General features: G+C 42.2%; 1 protein-coding gene across 1 annotated transcript in view; it reads right to left on the bottom strand.

Moving 5' to 3' along the window:
* grin3a (glutamate receptor, ionotropic, N-methyl-D-aspartate 3A) overlaps positions 1–19,075 on the bottom strand; it is a 146,616-nt gene extending 127,541 nt beyond the window's left edge. The window contains exon 1 of the mRNA XM_043715600.1: positions 18,147–19,075. Coding sequence (XP_043571535.1) covers positions 18,147–18,695 — 549 coding nt within the window. The 5' untranslated portion in view covers positions 18,696–19,075. The remainder of the gene's footprint in view (positions 1–18,146) is intronic.
* Between the last annotated feature and the right edge of the window lie 575 nt (positions 19,076–19,650).

Below are 19,650 nucleotides of genomic sequence, written 5' to 3'. Positions count from 1 at the left end.
GAAGGGCTTATACCCGAAACGTCGATTCTCCTGTTCCCTGGATGCTGCCTGACCTGCTGCGCTTTTCCAGCAACACATTTTCAGCTCAGAGGATGGTCACCCAAACATCTGAGGCCGAATGTCCCAGACCGCTGAAGTGTTCCCCAACTGGGAATGAAATCCCTGTCTGGTGATTGTTGCATGGTGTCCATTTATCTGTTGTCATAGCGTTTGCTTGTTCTCACCAATGTACCATACCTCAGGGCATCTTTGCCTGCAACTCGTGAGGTAGACAATGTTGGCCGAGTCACGAGTACCTGCCGCATATATGGTGGGTGGTGTCCCCACTGGTAATGGTGGTATCCGTGTTGACACTCTGACATGTCTTGCAGTGGTTGCCATGACAGGTTATATGGTGTTGTGTTCGATGTTGTCCTGAAGGCTGGGCAGTCTGCTGCGAACAATGGTCTGTTAAGATTTAGTATTTGTTTAAAGGTGGTTGTTTAAAGGTGAGAAGTGGAGGCATAGGGAAGGTCTTGCCGAGAAGCTCACCCTCATTAAAAACGTGTTGCAGACTGCGACGAACATGGCGTAGTTTCTCCACTCCTAAGTAGTACTGGACAATGAAGGGTACCCTATCGGTTGCATTGTGTGTCTATCTCCTGAGAAGGTCATTATGTTTTTCTGGCTATGGCACATCGGAACTGGCAGTTGATGAGTTGAGCATTGTACCCTGTTCTAACGAGGGCATGCTTCAGCACCTTCAGATGTCCATCCTATTCCTCCTCATCTGAACAGATCCTGTGTATGCGTAAGGCTTGTCCGTGTTTTATTATGTTCCAGGTGGAAGCTAGAGAAGTGCAGCATCGTGAGGTTATCCATGTGTTTGCGGTAGAGTGAGGTACTGGAGTGACTTTCCTTGATGGAGATGTATGTATCCAAGAATGCGAGATACTAAAAGGGTAGTCCATGGTAAGTCTGATAGTGGATGAAACTTGTTGCTATCACTCTGTAGTTGTTTGTGACTCCTTGTCATGGGTCCAAGTAAATATTGTCAATATATCTGGTGTACAGTGCAGGTTGGTGGCCCTGTGCAGCAAAGAAGTCTTGTTTGAACTTGTGCATGAAAATATTGGCATGTTGAGGTGTGAATATGGTCCCTGTGGCTGTTCTGTGTGTCTGGATGTAGAACTGGTTGTCAAAAGGTGAAAATGTTGTGGTTGAGGATGATGTGGATAAGTTGTAGAATGGTGCTCAGAGATTGGCAGTTGTTGGCATTGAATGCTGAAGCTGTTCCAGCGATGCTGTCATCATCGGGGATGATTGTATAGAGTGCTAAGACGTCCATTGTGATGAGGAAAGTTCCTGGTTCTGGGCGCTGAGTTTCTGTAAGAAATCTGTAGTGTCGCAACAGAAGCTGGGGGTCCACTGTACAATGGGTTTCAAGGTGCCCTCGACATAGCTAGAAAGATTCTCAGACATGGTTCCATTGCCTGACACGATGGGAGACCAGGTGTGTTGGTTTTGTGTATCTTCAAAGGTGTTAGAAGTCCCCTACGCAAGAAGTACGTGGGATGTGAGTGCATAGGGTACTCTGAAAGACTGGATCAAAAGTCTTGATCAATCTATTTCATTCATGGGTGTGTTCCTTGGTTGGATTGGCCAGTAGTTGCCTGTAATGTTCCTGGTTGTTCAGTTGTCGGTACACTTCCTTGCAGTAATCCATTCTATTCTGAATAATGATGGTTCCTCCTTCATCTGCTGGTTTGATGACACTGTTGCGATTGGTTTTCAGAGTATGGATGCTGTTGCATTGTGATCAGGTGATGTTTTGCCCTACCTCATGGGTGTGGCTGATGAATCTGGTATTTACACATTTCCAGACTGTTTGAGTACACATCAAGCCCAGGGCATCTCTCACTCTCACATGCGCGCGCGCGCGCACACACACACACACACGTCTATGTGGTGAAATTGAATTTGCATATTTGTATTTGCAGACATATTGTATTTTGCTCAAAAATGATACAATCTGCAGGCAGTCAATCCGTGCAACATTTTATAAATTCCTACTTTAGAAGTAGAGCCAATCTGAGTCAAGATTGGGATACAGACAGACTCTCATCTCACACCTTTACTGCATTGTCTGTACTGAGATGTCACCTTTTTGTATAAAACCTTAAGTTGTCTTAAGAATGTGGCTTAAAAGAAGTTCTGGGATTTACATATTAATATTTTACATATTAACAGAAACCTGAAACCCATTCTAAAAAAATGAAAGACTTAACAGCAATCTAGGTTTGTTCAATGTATTTCAGTTAGGAGAAAGTGAGGACTGCAGATGCTGGAGATCAGAATCGAAACATGTGGTGCTGGAAAAGCATAGCCGATCAGGCAGCATCCGAGGAGCAGGAGAGTCAATGTTTTGAGCGTGCGGTCTTCATCAGAATTCCAGCACCACACTTTTCGTTATCGTTTAAGTTGTGTGACACTGTAATCTTTTGCTGTAAATTCTGTGTCTTATGGTCCTGCTCCAACTCTACCTTAATGAAGGAGCAGCGCTCTTAAAGCTAGTACCTCCAAATAAACCTGTTGGACTATAACCTGGTGTTGTGTGATTTTTAACTTTGTCCACCCCAGTCTAACACTGGCACCTCCATATCCTTTGAATTTAGGCATTAAGATAACTTAAGACTTTTCCAGTACCACAGGTTTCAAGATTCTTTTGTGTCAATGATTAGAAATGGGTTGTGGTGTCTGAAAGAATTCTACTTGAAACCCATTTCTGTTTCCTAATTTGGATACAGGCCCCAACTTGCAAAATAACATTATAGAAGACAGTAAGTAATTCCGAGAATTGTAGGAAAATGTGTTTGTATTGGAGGACTGTTGAATGGGACAAAATTGAGAGATTACAAAGACTCAAGGGATTGTGGGTTCAGGTTCATGACATTAAAACAGCTACTGAAGTGGACTGGGGGTCACTAAAATTTAGATCAAACACAGATTTTATGACAAGATCTTTTAGAATAGAAAAGTTGAATTTATTTAGTATCTTGTTTACATTACAGTTGAGTATTACAAACAATTGTAGACAGTGCAGAAAGGATATCAAGAAGGGGTTTAAACCATAAATTAATCATAACTGTGAGGTCTGAAAACATAAAACATGTAGAAGCGAAAAAAATCTGAAGTTATTTAGGGATAAAAAAGGGAGTACACAAAAACGGCTTTTTCCAGATAAATTACACAGTCTCAAAAGAGAGGACAGGGTTCGAAGATTAAATCAAAACAGAGGGCAAGGAGCTTTTTGTGTTCTATGGTTGTGGAATCTACTACAAGATTTGAGAGATTGTAGTTGAGATAATTTCAGTTTAAATTAGATAAGGGGTTGAAGGGAAAGATAAAGAAGAGAACTGGATTAGGAATAAAAACAGAACTTTAGGAACAGTGATTTCTTTCGATAAGTTTTTTTCCCTAGCTTGTCATTTTCTGCAGAGAAATCAGTAGGCAAATTTTCCATTACCATTTTAGACCCACTTTTAGCATCAACATGAGACCTCAAAGGATGTATTTTGTACAATATTGGATAGGGAGTTACAAATATAGTACCATCCAATGGGCAGAAGACCTTCTTTCAAACAGCACATCTGGAAAGAAATGTAATGCAGGATAATTTGGGAATTCTTTCCAATCCATCCCTTGCTGACACCAACATTTGCATTTTAAAAAGGGCATGACTTTCTCAAATCTCATTGTTAGACTCGGCATGTTCTCAGTGGGAGGAGGGGAAAAAGAAGAATAATCCTAACTGGGGACACCATTACATCATAGGACGTCTGACGGTCAAGAAGCAGCCTGTTTAATCACATGACTCAAGACAGAAACTCTAACCAAATAGATGTCATCCTTGAAGGTACCACCACCGCTCATTCTCTCTCATCCGTGGCCACTCCTGGATGTTTTCTTCATGTTCCCTACAATGCAAGGCCCATCTTTATTTCCCTGATATCCAGATAAATAATTCCAAAGAGCTAGGGATTGTAACAGAAAACACATTACTTCTGCAATGCATCATAACCTGCCAAGTGATTTTCCTCTCTTTTGAAAGTGGTTTTATTTAAGCACGGAAAATAAACAAACAGTAAAGGGTACACCAGTGAAATGCATTTTATTCAATATATTAACCAAATATTCTAAGCCCAGCTCTGAAACATGGGTTTGCTTATTTTCACAAGCCAAAAACAACAACTAAAGGGTCAACAACATGTTTTTTCAATTAAATGCCTGCAGCTCAGACCAGAAGGTTTGGCAGCAGATGCTTTACAACATGAAACACATAGGATAATCTGAATGGTTTACTTACTCTGTATTGTTTTATTCTGAATGCCTTTATTGTCAAAGGATTGTCAACCATTTAATATTCATAACTGCATCTCAATTCCATTGCATCAAACAGCTGTTATCTGCCATTTGTTTTGGCACAGTTTCCTTTACTAAGGTTTTCAAGTCAGATACATGCTGGGGGTGAGACTGACAACTGAAGAGACCTTTCAGAAAGTGACAGTGTCATTGTCAGTGATCATCTGATTGACAGCTTGGAGATCAGTTCTCCAATTTTACTGGGCCACATATGTTGCTTAATAGTCACATTACCATCACTGTTGAGTTATGCAGTTGGACCTTGAGGGTTTCATGTTCATACAGCGCTGAGCCACGAAACCAAATGGATAAGGCAGTTTTTCAAATGATAGTCTTTTCTATAGGATAAGAGAAAATAACTTGCAATGGTAAAGTATGTTTGATGTCAAACGTTTGAATCCAACATTACTGAAGTCTGTAATGCAGGTACTGCATTCACTGGAGTCAGAGTTGAATATAAAATCTAGGTGAAATTCCAGTGCAGAAGTGACAAAGTGCTACACTATTGATCGGTGTTGCCTTTTCATCAAGACGCTATATCAAGGCTAGCTACCCACAATCAAGAACTCACAGCAACATCTTGAACAGAAGAAGTAAAAAAAATCACGCAACACCAGGTTATAAAGTTCAACTAGTTTATTTGGAAGCACTAACTTTTGAAATGCTGCTCCTTTCTCAGGTAGCTATGGAGCATAAGACACAGAAATTATAGTAAAAGATTAGTGTCATGCAACTGAAATGATATATTGAACAAACCTAGTTTGCTGTTATTTCAGTTGCATGATACTGTAATAAATTTGTTATAAATTCTGTGTCTTATGGTTTTGCTCCACAGCTACCTGATGAAGGAGCAGCGCTCTGAAAGCTAGTGCTTCCAAATAAACCTGTTGAACTATAACCTGGCGTTGTGTGATTTTTAACTCTGTCCACCCCAGTTCAACACCGGCACCCCCACATCTTGAACATAAGAAGCAAATCTTCACTCGTGTCTTGATTAACATTTATTCCTCACCAACATTACTAAAACAGATTTTCTGGTAATTGTTCGATTACCATTTAGAGCAGCTTGTTGTGTCCAAACCGAATGCTGTGTTTCCCACATTACAACAGTAACAACACTTTCATTTGGGATGAGCTGAGATAAAGGTCTAACAGAAATGCAAGGCTTTCTTTCATAAACCTAGATAGGTTCCAAAGAGAGCCACTAGACTGATAAAACAATCTATCTTCTTTTAGAAGATTGACAATCTTTATTCAGCTCAATGGTAATCATTCATAGGACCAACAACAGGTAGTTCTTCTATAATGCGGTAGTCATCTTTCACTGCAACACTATTATAGAAAATCTCTCAATATAAATAATAGGGGTTGTGGGCAAAACAAGGTTGGCGCGAACTGCTAAAAATACCAGTAAAAATCAAAACCAAAATAATAGTTTGCCTAACACAAATGATAGTACAGTCTAAGTAAATCTTTTAATCATAACTTTTCTGTATTATTTCATTAAAATATAACACTTTAACACTAAAATCACTGACTGCAGCACTGTACCTTTCACAAAGCTCTCACCAGAAAAAGCTTGAGCCAATTGACCACGTGATGACGACGGGGAAATTCAGTCCTACTCAAGATTCTCCCCCTAGCTTGAAACAAAGTTCCTTCTAAATGTGCACTACAACTCCCAGTTTCAAGCTAGGTTTCAGGGCTTGCAGAGCTGATTGCATTCCTGTTTTGGCTGAATACACTGAATTTGCATTTTCCAGTCAAAGGGTCTTGAGGCTGCTTTTTGCTATTCAGGTAAGTGCCAAGAATGGAATAGCATAACAGCAAATGGGAGTTCGCTTTCTAGAAAAAAGGCTTGCAATTTACATGTTACAGCCAAATCACGTTTAATAAACATGCATTATAGGAGAACTACCAGTGTTGGATAGTTAGCACATCTTATATTGATATGGTTCAAATGGTTTTCACATGGCTGATATTATAACAATTAGATGGAGAATCTCTCCTTTTTGGGAATAGTATTTTTCCTCAACACTTTTATCTCTGGTACAAAAAGGATGAGGAAGTGAACTTCATTAAAAATATTACTGATCCTTAACAGTACACTTCCCATTTAGTCAGGGACTTCAGTACCAGCATTGTGTTTAATGAGAAAGAATCTTCAAGTTTAAGAAAAAAAAATTACTTCACTACTGGAGACAAGATGTCAAATACTGAGGTATAACCTAATTAAAGAGAGACACTATTTCACTGTCTGCACTATGCCCTATTTTCAAGAAAACTAGATCTTCATTTATGTGAATGTATTCATGTATTTCCCCAGCACAATTCTGGCATTTATAAACTTCACTGAACAATTCACTATCTCTTTCTTTAGTGCCTCTTGCACAATCAATTTCATTAGACCACTGAAAATAATTTTAGAAAAAAACTACACATTTTGAAGCTTTATCAAAGTACAGCCTTTTTCTTTAACTCTTCCACAACATACTAATGACTCAAAACTGCTAAATTATCCACTGGTGGTGAAAGTTATGTCATCACTATTATGGTTGGGTTGCATCACCACATAGTTCTTCACATGGACTCAAGATATTTAATGAAGTTTTGCTCAATGGATTATCAAAAATGAACAGAGAACCTTGTAACGAGTATTGGTAATTTGGTGTATAATTCTCAATACTGTAGTCAAAATTCCCAGAAAAGGTCCCTGTTGAACTCTACTGTTTACCTTTTGACACTTGCTTTTGCTCTTTAATAGTATTGCTACATTTTGTGATCTTTGACTATTTAATCTAGGAAGGCCTTGGGGTAATTTATATTAAAATATTGCTGCTCAGTTAAACTTAGTTCAATGAAGGTCAGAGGTACAACATACTTCCTTTGTGGGTGTGTATCAGAATTCAACACATAGAAGCTTGGCCCATTTGGTAGTCTCTATAGCTTGCATACTATATTAGTTTGAGCCAATGCAGATCACGAGCAATCACAGAGAGGAAATTGAGAGGGAATGCAAGATGCTGCCAGGCTTGTCATACCTGAAAATATGGTTTGACTGACAGTTTGTTCAGTAACATCATATCTGCTTGCACAATGTGTCAGATCCCTAAACATTCCCAGCAACATAAACACAAAATCCCTCTACTGGTATGGACAACTTTATTCCTACTCGACAATTATAACACCAGACTGTTATAATTAGTCAGTGCAATTCTACAACTTACAGTGACAAAAATGGAATTTTTGGATTTTAAAGAAAACAGGTCTGGTGTAAGTAAAACAACGTTCTTCAAACTCATACTTTCAATAGGTTGTCTCTAATTACTGAAGAGTTTAAAGTATTTATATATGTAATTGCACCTTGCAAATCTTCATGATGTTCCAAAGCATTTCAGAACTATTGAAAGGTACTTAGCCTGTAGATAAATGTACTGTCAATTTGCACAGACAGACATTGCAAATGGTACAGAGATAATTGATCAAACAATCTAGTCTGATGGAGGTTCAGGGAGAAACAAAATGTTAGCCAGAAAACCAGAGAAGCTTTTTTTCTGCTCTTCAGACAGTATCATGTGATAGTTTATTTCTAAGATAGAGTTTTAGTTTTATGTCTTAGCCAAAAGAAAGCACCTGTAATACTGGTATTGCACTGAGCTGCCAGGTTAAATTTATTGCTCAACACTCTTGAATCGTTGACCTTCTGACTCTAAAGGCTAAGATACTGTCTGAGCCAAGACTAACAATAAATGTAATAAGTTATGCTGTCTGAACTTAGCAATTGGGCTAGAGTCTTGGGAACCCATCCAAGCTATCATTCTGTAGTCTATGCAAGTCTCAAAGGGAATTCCCACAATCTGATTCGTGGACTGCATGTGTGTTAGCTGGTTGTATTGAGATGATGCAACTGCTATGATTTCTCCATGTCAGGTTGGGAAGGAAGGGTAAAAGGTAGGCAGTGTTTGTTTTTCAGTTGATTGATATTCAATAGCTGAAAAATACCCAATACATGGAGCAGGAATAGCCTCACTCAATACCTCTTGAATCAGTTAACCTTTAAAAACATTGTATCAGATTCATACATGAATAGGAAAAATGCTAGATGATGAATCTCAGATCTCTTCACAATGATTTAAAGATATATCCATTGGGGTGAATTGTCATCTTGAATTCTTGAAGTGCAAGTGAAAAATTCAGGAATGATGAAAAATGAAGAATACTAATTCATTTAGGCAACTATCTGAAATTTGTGCAGGTGGATTACCTTTATATCTTTGAGTCATTTCAAAATCAATGTTCCTAAATTAGCAATATACAATGAAAAGATTTTTATCTTTGAATATTTAACAAAATGAGGATCTTATTAATCTTTAAACCTAGTCCTACCAACTGATCACCTAAATGTTCTCACTTCCCAAGTCAGTCAATATTGTTAATAGCCCCCCTCTGTCAGGTACTGTCCAGTTGGCCTGCAAATATGGCAACACCAACCCATTGTCCAAAAACACACCATGCTCTGCTGCCATTACAAACATATTATCTCCAACCCAAAGTACATTAGCATGTTGTTGGCTTTAAAATAATATTTTCCTTAAGTCCATATCAGAATCTTTCCTCCCTGCCACAGCACTGAAATGACATTCAAAATTGCAATTGATACATAGGCAACTATGATTGGAAAACATCTCAAGCTTCATTGTATGCTGTTTACAACAGCCCTGCTACAGTACCATCTCTCACTGCCTTCACTGTTACCAAGTTATCAAACTGCAATCTTAAGTACTGAATGAACACAAATTTCCTCCAATTAATTATCAGGATGACTCAAGCCATTTCCTTCACTCTCCACCACAAAGTCCTTTCCTTAGTTCTCAACTCCATCCCACATCTCAATCAATTATGAATGACTACACCACTCTTTGAAAGTTCAGGCCACATATTCACTCCACTACTGATGTTATTCAACTGATGCATTTGCAAGCATTTCAGACAGAAGTGCCAAATGGACAATCAACTCAGCCTCCTCCTGACCTTCCCAACATGTTAGATTTCAGCCTTCAGCCAATTTGATTGGTTCATATTAGAAAACCACTAAAGACGCTGGATACTGAAAACATTTTGGTGACTTGTGCTCCAGAACTCACTGTGCCCTAACCAAGCTGTTCCAATGAAATTGCAACACTGATATCTACTTGACAGTCTGGAGAATTGAGTCAAGATTAGAGTAGTGCTGAAAATGCACATCTGGTCAGGCAGCATCCGAGGAACAGGAAAATCGATGTTTCGGTCCTGACTTGCATTTGCATTTCCAGCACCACTCTAATCTTGACGCTAATCTCCAGCATCTGCAGTCCTCACTTTCGCCTAGTCTGGAGAATTATCCTGTCCACAAAATTGAGGTAAAATCCTACCCAGTCAATTACCATTTGAGTCTACTCGTGATCTTCAACAGTCACAGATGTCATCAACAGTGCTATAAAGTGGCACTTACTCATTAATAAGCTGTTCATTGATGCTCAGTCTGCCAGATCCACTCGGTTCCGGATCTCATTATTGTCTTGGTCCAAAGAGGGACAAAAGAACTGAACTCGAGGGGATTGAGAATGGCAGCCCTTGACATGAAGGCAACATTTGACAAAGTGTGACATCAAAGGAACCGTAACAAAACTGGAGATCATGGGAAGTGGGAGAAAGCTCTCCAAGGAAGATAGTTGTGGCTGTTACAGGTCACTTAACATCACTGCAGGATTTCCTCAGCACAGTGTCAGAGGCCCAACACCTTCAGATGCAACATTAATAATTTTTCCCCCATCATGAGGTCAGAAGTGGGAATGTTCACTGTTAATTGCACAATGTTCAATACTACTCATGGGTCCACAGATACTGAAATAGTCCACGTCCAATATCCAGGCTTGGGCAGAGAAATGCCAAGTAACACATGCCACGCAAGTGCTGGCCAATGATCGTTTATAACAAGAATGAATCCGACCATCATCCTACAGTCATAGAGATGTATAGCATGGAAACAGACCCTCTGGTCCAACTTGTCCATGATAACCAGATATTCTAAATTAATCTAGTCCCATTTGGCCCAGCTCTGAACCCTTCCCATTCATTTATCCATCCAAATTCCTTTTAAATGTTGCAATTGTAACAGCCTCCATCACTTCCTCTGGCAGCTCATTCCATACATGCGCCACCCTCTGCGTGAAAAAATTGCCCCTTAGGTCCCTTTTTAAATCTTTCCCCTCTCAAACTAAACCTATCCCCTGCAGTTGTGGACTCCTCCCACCCCAAAGAAAACACCATGTATATTTTCCCTATCTATGTCCGTCATGATTTTATAAATCTTTATCCTTCTGGCTTCGATGCTCCAGGGAAATTAGCACCAGCCTATTCAGCCTCTCCCAATAGCTCAAACCCTCCAACTCTAGCAATATTCTTACAAATCTTTTTGGAACCCTTTCAAGTTTCACAACATCGTTTCTGTTGTAGAGAGACTAGAATTACACATAGTATTCCAAAAGTGGCCAAACCAATGTCCTACAGCCGCAACATGACCTCCCAACTCCCATACTCAATGCATTGATCAATAATGGCAAGCATACCAAACATCATCTTCATTATCCTAACTACCTGTGACTCCACTTTCAAGGAACTATAAAGCTGCACTCTAACGTGTCTTTGTATAAATCCGGCCCTGATTTGCCTATCCAAAATGCAGCATCTCACGTTTATTTAAATTAAACTCCATCTGTCACTTCTCGGCCCATTGGTCCATCTGATCAAGATCCTGTTGAACTCTGAGGTAACCTTGCTACACCACCTTTTTTGGTGTTATCTGCAAACAGACCAACCGTATCTCCTATGTTCACATGTAAATAATTTATAAAAAGCATTGGACCCAGCATCAATTCTTGTGGCACATCACTAGTCGCAGACCTCCAGTCTGAAAAGCAACCCTCAACCACCACCCTCTGTCTTCTACCTTCGAGCCAGTTTTGTCTCCAATGGGCTATTTCTTCCTGTATTCTGTGTAATCTAACCTTGCTAACCAATCTACCATGAGGAACCTTGTTGAAGGCCTTACTGAAGTCTATGTAGATCACGTCCACTGCTCTGTCCTCATCAATCCTCTTTGTTGCTTCTTCAAAAAACTCAATCAATTTAGTAAGAGTTCCCACACACAATGCCATGTTGATTATCCCTAATCAGTCTTTACCTTTCCAAATATAATAAATCTTGTCCCTCAGGATTCCCTCAGGTTCACTAGTCTATAGTTCTCTGCCCTTGGTGTTCAGTGGAATTACCACCACTGAGTCCCCCACTAACAAGATCCTTGGAGTTATCATTGACAAGACCTGAAATGGATCAATCATCTATGCACTATTGCTTCCAGCACGCATTAGAGGCGAGAAACCATGCAGCGAGTAACACCTTCTGATTCCCAAAACCTGTTCACCATCTGCAAGGAACAGGTCAGGAGTGTGAGTATTCCCTCCTTTCCTGAATGAGCAGTTCTGACAATACTCAAGAAGCTCAATATATCCAGGCACAGCACCCACCAGTACTAACACTAGCACTCACTCTAAACTGTGCAGCCACGCAGAGGCTTTGCACATACTAAATCAGTATGCCAACAGTAACTTCTGGTTCTGGAAGTCACTGCCAGTGGGTAAAGAAATTAGGGGACTGTACACCCAAACCTGTGACACTCACTGGCTGCAGCGTAGATGCATTGCAGAGATTCACTAATGCTCCTTCCACTGCAACTTCTCAACCAATACTGCCAGCCACAAGGGCAAGGGCAAAAGATACAGGGGAATTGCAAGCTCCCCTCCAAGCCATTCATCATCCTGACTTGGAAATATGTCTTCATTCATTCACCTTTTCAAGAATAATTAGGGATAGGCAACACATGCTGGACTAGCCAGTGACACCCACATCCTGTGAATGAATGAAAAAATTGTACATTAATTGTATGGAAATGGTGACCATTAACTTGTGTCCTATGAATAGCTACAGACTTAAACACCTATTTGTTGGGTGTGGAAACGTTAAGAAGTGTATGGTTGTAAGATGCAACTGTAAATAGTTGGAAGAAAATAAAGTGTGAAGTTTGGATCCAGTTCTAGCCTTCACCACTGGCTTTCTGCAGAACTCTACTATTTCTCTCCAACATTGTCTATTGCCTCAGCCCATCTGCTACTGTATTCTACACCTCTGGACTTGACTATTGATATACTCTTGGCCAGTTTCCACTTTCCGTGAACCCGGGCTCACCAAATTCACTCCAAATCAAATTCACCCATCCCTTTGTATATGCCGACCTGTACTGATTCTCCATCCAACAACACTTCTGTGGGTAAACTAGGATTGTTTGTAATGTTTGAGAGATTTTGTGACCACACTTTTGCACACTTTCATCTCCGAAACATTGCTCAGCTCATGTGCTGTTGAAATCCTCATTTGTGTCTTCATCTTTTAAGACAGGGAGGCACAGTGGCTCAGTGGTTAGCAGTGCTGCCTTGGGCACATGTCTGTGTGGAGTTTGCACATTCTCCCCATGTCTGCGTGGGTTTCCTCTGGGTACTCTGGTTTCCTCCCACAATCCAAAGATGTGCAGGTCAGGCCATGCTATATTGCCCATAATGTTAGGTGCATTAGTTCGGGAATAAAAGTAGGGGAATGGCCTGGATGGATTACTGTTCGGAGGGTTGGTGTGGACTTGTTGGGCCAATTGGCATGATTCCACACTGTGGGGAATCTAATCTAAAAAAAAGATAGAATCTTCTGATGCATTCTGGCTAACTTCCCACAAAAAGATTCTTGGTACATTTGAGGTCAAGAGCAGGTGAATCGACGTTTCGGGCATAAGCCCTTCCTCATTCCTGCCCGAAACATTGATTCTCCTGCTCCTTTGATGCTGCCTGACCTGCTGTACTTTTCCAGCAACACATTTTTCAGCTCTGATCTCCAGCATCTGCAGTCCTCACTTTCTCCCCACTTGAGGTCATCCGAAACTCAGCTGCCAAGGTTTTAACTCACAAGAAGTCAAGCAACATTTTTAAATTTCTCATCCTAGTTTTCCAATCCCTTACTTGTCTAATCTCTGCAGCCCCTTGGGCATTCTCAGTTTTCATCATTAGTATTGGACCTTGTCTCAGAGCTCCAAATACCCTCTCTCCCTCACTTTCCTCCATTAAGATGATCATTAGTCATATGCTTTGGCCCAAAATCTAGTGTTCCTCCTCCCACAGCCTGATGTCATGCTTTGGTCATGCTGGTTTCTAATGTTCTTGGGAAGTGCCTCGGCATATTTTATTTTGCAGAAGCCCCTTGATGGTTTTCAAATTCTCATCCCCGTCTTTAGTTCATTCAGTCTTGTCTAACCCCAGATCTGTAACCTTCTCCAGTCTATTGACTCTTTGATGATCTTTGCATTCCTCTAATCCCAGCCTCTTGCACAAACCCCATTTTGAATTGCTACACACTGCTGCTATACTACAGCAGAATATATTCTGCTGCCTGGACCCCGAGCTTTGGAATTCCCTCCCTAAGCCTCTCCATTGTGCTCTGTTTTGGTCACCTTTGCTCATATAGTCATGTGTCTTGGTGTCAAGTTACGCAGCTGTGCACTTTAATGTTAAAAAAATCTTGGTGACTTCTACGTTGCTGTAGTATCGGTAACTTGTTGAGACGTGTTTACAGTTTCTGCTTCACAATTATCAGTCTTGCAATCATTTCATTCATATCATTTATGTATTGTTTTCCACAGTACCACGAATACTAGGACAGATGTTTAAAATACACTGCAGGGCCAATCAGCAGATTGTGCTGTTAGTCACTCATTCTACTCCCTGTTTATCAGATTACTCGACAACACAGCTTCTAGCTAAAATATAGACTGCACAATAAAATATGTAGCAAATGTCTGACAGCATGTTTCAAGTAGAAAGCCAACCTTAAAAATGCTGCTTAATTTAAGCTGTAACATTAAAGCTCTGGTGATTTGATGTTATCTGTATTGCTGAATTGAATCCCTGTTGTAAATCACTACGAGACACTTAGCCTCCTTTTATTCTTATTGGTTAGGACTGTAGTCTTCCAAATCTTTCAAAGGTAACCATTATTACGTGATTTCACAATCACTTTTCAAGTTTTTTTTTCAAATAGCGTTACAACACAAATAGCCTGGAATAGACTGGAAAAAAATACACAGATTTTACCTGCAACTTTTTAAACGGCTTTGTCTTTATCAGTTTCTAAAAGACTAGCAACTTTTGATCATTTTACAAGATAAAAGTAAATATTGAATAAATGCAAATAACCTCAGCAAATGCTGGGAATCGGAACACCGTTGAGTTATTGTTTCAGGACCAGGAGCTATCAAGCTGAAATGTTGATTTTGCAGATGCCACCAGACCTAAAGGGTGTTTCCAGTAGATACACTTCTGATTAACCTGTTTCTATCGAAGAGTGCTTTCCATGAGATGGCGCTCTGAATCTTTACTAGCTGAGCTCGAAATGAACGAAATGAAAGCACTAAACGTTTAAGAACAGCGAAACCGGTTCGCTCCAAGGTTCTGCTGTCAGTTTGCCAGGAGTAGATAATGAATCCATCCCAGACTAATGGCAGCCCCAATTTATGTCGTAAAAGGACTCGGATAACTCCGTGAACGTTAGGCATCCAGTGGAAATTTAACTTTCATTGATGTTCATACAATGTCGCTGAACAGCGGTCAATCACCGTCACGGGACTGTAAGCAAACCCATCACACAAGAGGTTTTTTTTTAAAAAAAGGCGACTAACAATAATCGCCTGGGATACTCGAGGTGATGAAAACGTTACCTAGTGAAAATCAAGAAGCTAATAAAATGGGACATGGAAGTAAATACACAAAACAGACTCCCCTCCGGGGTCCAAAGGGTAAAATCTGATTGATATTTAAGCCTTGATGGGTGGTGGTTATAAACTCAAACGCCCGAGAGGGAGAAAGAAATAATGTCAATTTCGGTGTGAACACATTTCCCCATTCGGTATCGAGTTAGTAATGTTTAAACGTTCGGTTTTATATGTTGACTTAAGAGTCAAATGGAGACACGACCAACGAGCTCAAAACCCAACAATGGGTTCATGGGGTCATTTACAGTGCATCGTGTTCAGTCTACACCTCCCATCTTTCCCCCATTGAACCCTGGCCGCTGGAGACGGTGGGTGTCTCTCGAGCTGCTCTCATCCTTGCTACACAATAACACCGAGGAAAGTTGCAGGCCCTTCCTGGTCTGCGCCAGCATTGCTGTCAGGGGAATGGCGTACAATCGCTGGCTGCACTGTGCAGACCGCCGCTTCATGCTGCAAAATCCGTGGCGAGGTCGCTTCGGCTGGGCCACAGGAACTTTGGAGGGTCCTCTCCAAATCGGGTGGGAGGGGAGCAGGAAGCTGCAGTCATTGCTGCTCAGCTCTGGAATCAATCGCTGACCAATTCATTCACATTTTTTTTGAGGGGGAGACAATGTTGTGACAAAGATACAAGCAGCTTTCTCGTCTCCTTTCCAAATTAGTGAGCTGACTGTACTTGGTGTTGATGAGAGAGGAGCTTTCCAACTTCACTGTTCACAGATCCTCCTCACTGCTGCTACCACAGAGCTTATCCCGCCTCAATAACATGACAGAAGTCACTCTGAGGTCATTTTAACGCTCAGGTTTCTCGCAGACACGAAACTTCCTTCCGAAGATGCGGCGACTACCGGGTTAATTCTCGCCCCCCACCCCCCCACAGTCAGGGTCACGGGGATAACTACCCAACACACAAAAAGGTGATGTTTCCTATGTTAGTCAACGGAATTGAAAGAGTCCGCTTAATCAATGCTGCAAAAATAGTTGTCCATTTGAGCAAATGTTTCTCGAGAGACACCTTCCAGCTCCGTTTATCAGCAGCTGTTTAAACATCGTGTTGAAATAGTTAATGAAGGCGCCCTTGTTTCATTTTCAGAGGGGGCGAACCGAGTTTTGCTGCAGAGCTAATGATGGCTAAGTTGAATCAGAAATGAACAAACGTTTGGAGCTGCTACAAGGCTCCTGTTTTTGGTTTTGCATCAATTGCGAACAGGGGAATAAAAAGGTTTCCCGTTTTATTTCGGAGCGAGCTTAATAAACAAATAGTGATGGGGGAAGGAGTGTGTGTGGGGGCGGAAGAGTGGGCTGATGTGCCCGTCTCTCCAACTACACACGGCGCCAAGTTATCAGTGACTGAGACTTCACCGGATTGATTCGCTCTCGGAGTTTTGATTTCTCTTGCTCGACCAGCAAGCTGAAGCCAATATTTGACCTTGCCACTGCTCAGTGTTCACTCCAGCTCCACTGTTGTTCTTGTAGAAAGATACATTTCTGGCCAAGAAATAATCGAATCTTAGTCGTGAAATCTTATCATTTTCACCTTGTCCTTTAATACCTGCGCTGAGATTTTGCGAAGTGTTCAGATCCACCATGTAGTTTAATCAAACACCCATTTTGATGTTTAACATCAAATTTCTCGTCTCCCGAATCCCGTTTCGAGTTTATATTTCATAGCAATAATGTTTTGTTTACTGTTTGAGGCACGTTTGGCATCAGTTCCATTCTGTCCTTTAAACAGGACCCTCTTCCGCCAGAATATTTAAGTTCCTGCAAGCTACGAAAGTTACTACAAGAAGAAACATTCTGAATCCCCTTCCCCCTCCACTCAAAAGCGACAATTGCTGAATTATCAAGGAAAATGCTAAGGCTTGGCGCTGGGAAATGCCATCTCAAACTGCAAAAGCTCCCGCTGCCTCATCCTCACTCAACTTTCACTTCAGCCGCGAGCAATCACTGGTTCCGGAATTATTCGATAGCGAATGCAGTAATCGAATAAATGCCATTGTTTAAAATAAAAAGCTGCAAATATGCATTTCAAATCCCACTCGGCGAATATACGAGTGGTAAGATTCAAGTTGCTCGGACTTCTCTTCCCCACTAACTGTACAAATACTATTTTAAAAAGTCATTTTTATCACTTTTCTCTGCAAATAGTCTTTATATATTTCTCTGGTTTTATTAAAGTGCGCAATCTCTATCGAGTCTCCATATCTAACAATTACCGTAGTGTAGACCTCTCATTGGACAGCACGTTATTTCAAATAACTACAGTCTAAAACAGAGGAGCTGCAACCAAACTATGTCTTAACCCTGATCAGCTGAACTCCAGCCACCATTCGTTTTGATGTGCCAATCTAGATTCCTGCACCACTTCCATTCCCACCACTATCATGCAAGCTCGGACTGTCCATTCGCCCCAAATCACAATTAAATGCGAATAAACACAGCGAAATTTCTTTTGCAGATGTGTGGATATTCAAAATAATGAAACTTCATTTGAGCTCTTTGCTCCTTCAGACTCCTGTAGCTCTCCAATAAAGAGCAGGATGGGAAAAGGCCATGCGCCCTCCACCTCTCCATGAGGGAGCTGTCCAACACCGTTCCTGCTGTCCGGAACAGAACTCGTCAGTGTGTGGGCACGGGAGAGCAGCCACCATTTCCACATCGCGTCCCGCCTCACCTTTACCGGTTAGCACGTTCGGCCCATCCACCCGCTTCTGGCTCTTTTGGGAAATCACCAGCACCTTTTGCCCTTGCCTGCAAAGTTGCTCTCCCTCGAAACTGCTTTCCTCTGGAGTTGCTCAGCTCCCCGCGATTGCACATTGAAAGTCTCGGGGTGCCTTACCTTGGACTGCCTGGGGTACTGCTTGCCCACGATGCTGACCACGGGGATCTGGATGGTGGACGAGAGGAACTCCAGCTGCAGCAGCTCCCCGGTGCTCTGGGGGAAGGCCAGCAGGGCGCTGACCCCTTGCACCACCACCGTGCGACAGACACTCTCCAGGAAGGATTGCGGGTCGCGGCGAGAGGCCGGCGGCACGCCGAACGCCGGCAGCTCCCCCAGGCCCGTCTCCATGCCCATGACCAGCTCGACCGACAAGTTGTAAGGCAGCAGCTCCGCCGCCCGGGCGTTGAGGCGCCGCACGGCCCGGAGCAGTGCATCGCGGGCGGCCCCTGACTTGACGGGACCGGACAGCGGCGGGGCTCCGGGATGCTGCTGCGGCAGCAGGAGCACCGCGCCCAGGCGCACCGTGCGCCCGATGCGCTTGAGGATCTGGCAGGGCAGCTCAGCGTCGCTCCGGGAAGCGGGAGTGCCGCTCAGCAGCAGCAGCAGGGCGCAGAACGGCCGCAGCAAAACCCCCGGGAGCAAGCGGCTACTCTGCAACACTCTCATCACCTCGCAACAACCTTGGGCTCGAGGGAGGTGTGTGTCTGTGTGCGCGTGATGGGGGGGAGAAAGTAACAATTAATTAAAAGAGAGCGAGCAATCAAATACTGCAAAACAAAAAAAAGACACAACTTCAGCTTCAACCCCCACCTTACCACTTCCTCCCAGAACACAAATAAACAATGCAATAAGCAAAATAAACGAGACTGCAAAATGCGAGGGAAAAGGCTGTTTCGGGGTATGCAAAGAGAGTGCAGAGGAGAAGAACTAGCTTTGCTGGTGATTATTTTGCACGAGAGGCTGCGGGAGGACGAAACTTGTTGCCGCTTTGGAGCGCAGTGTGTAGCGTCTCCCTCTGCCCAGCGCCACATTCTACGTTCCATCCATTGTCCGACAGCGAGGGGGCGGGGCCGCGGGCTCGCCAGCTATTGCGCCTGCGCCGTAAGCTCCACCTACTCCACTGGTGTAGGTGCAAGTTTGGATTGGCATTTTAACCTCCTCGCGGGCGAGACGTGTTTTTCTGGAGGGAGGAATGACAGGCTGTTTTGTCTGGAGATGTTTTCTCTTTCCACCCCTGCTTAGATGGCAGTGGTTAGACTCAAGCATCACCCATTTTCTTAATCCAAAATAAATCAGGCACGCAACCTCCAAAAACTGGATGCAGGTGGTCAAATTCTTAGGAGATTTCTTTAGGGCATCAGCACCCAGTCCCCACAGGTGGCAGAAAGCTTTCAGCATTACCATCAGATCATGTCTTGTGCATGGTCCTTCTCCATGGAGGTGGACACAACTGTGAAAGAGAGAAATTGGGAAAAGAGAGAAAGGCAATTGATTGGTATGCTTGCCTTTGAATGCATTGAGTATAGGAGTTGGGAGGTCATGTTGCGACTGCACAGGACATTGGTTAGGCCACTTTTGGAATACCGTGTGCATTTCTGACCTTCCTACTGTAGGAATGATG

The sequence above is a fragment of the Chiloscyllium plagiosum genome, chromosome 2 (genome assembly GCF_004010195.1).
Source record: "Chiloscyllium plagiosum isolate BGI_BamShark_2017 chromosome 2, ASM401019v2, whole genome shotgun sequence".
NCBI lineage: Eukaryota > Metazoa > Chordata > Chondrichthyes > Orectolobiformes > Hemiscylliidae > Chiloscyllium > Chiloscyllium plagiosum.
The sequence above is the reverse complement of the archived record's forward strand: the minus strand, read 5'-3'. Positions and strand labels throughout refer to the sequence as shown.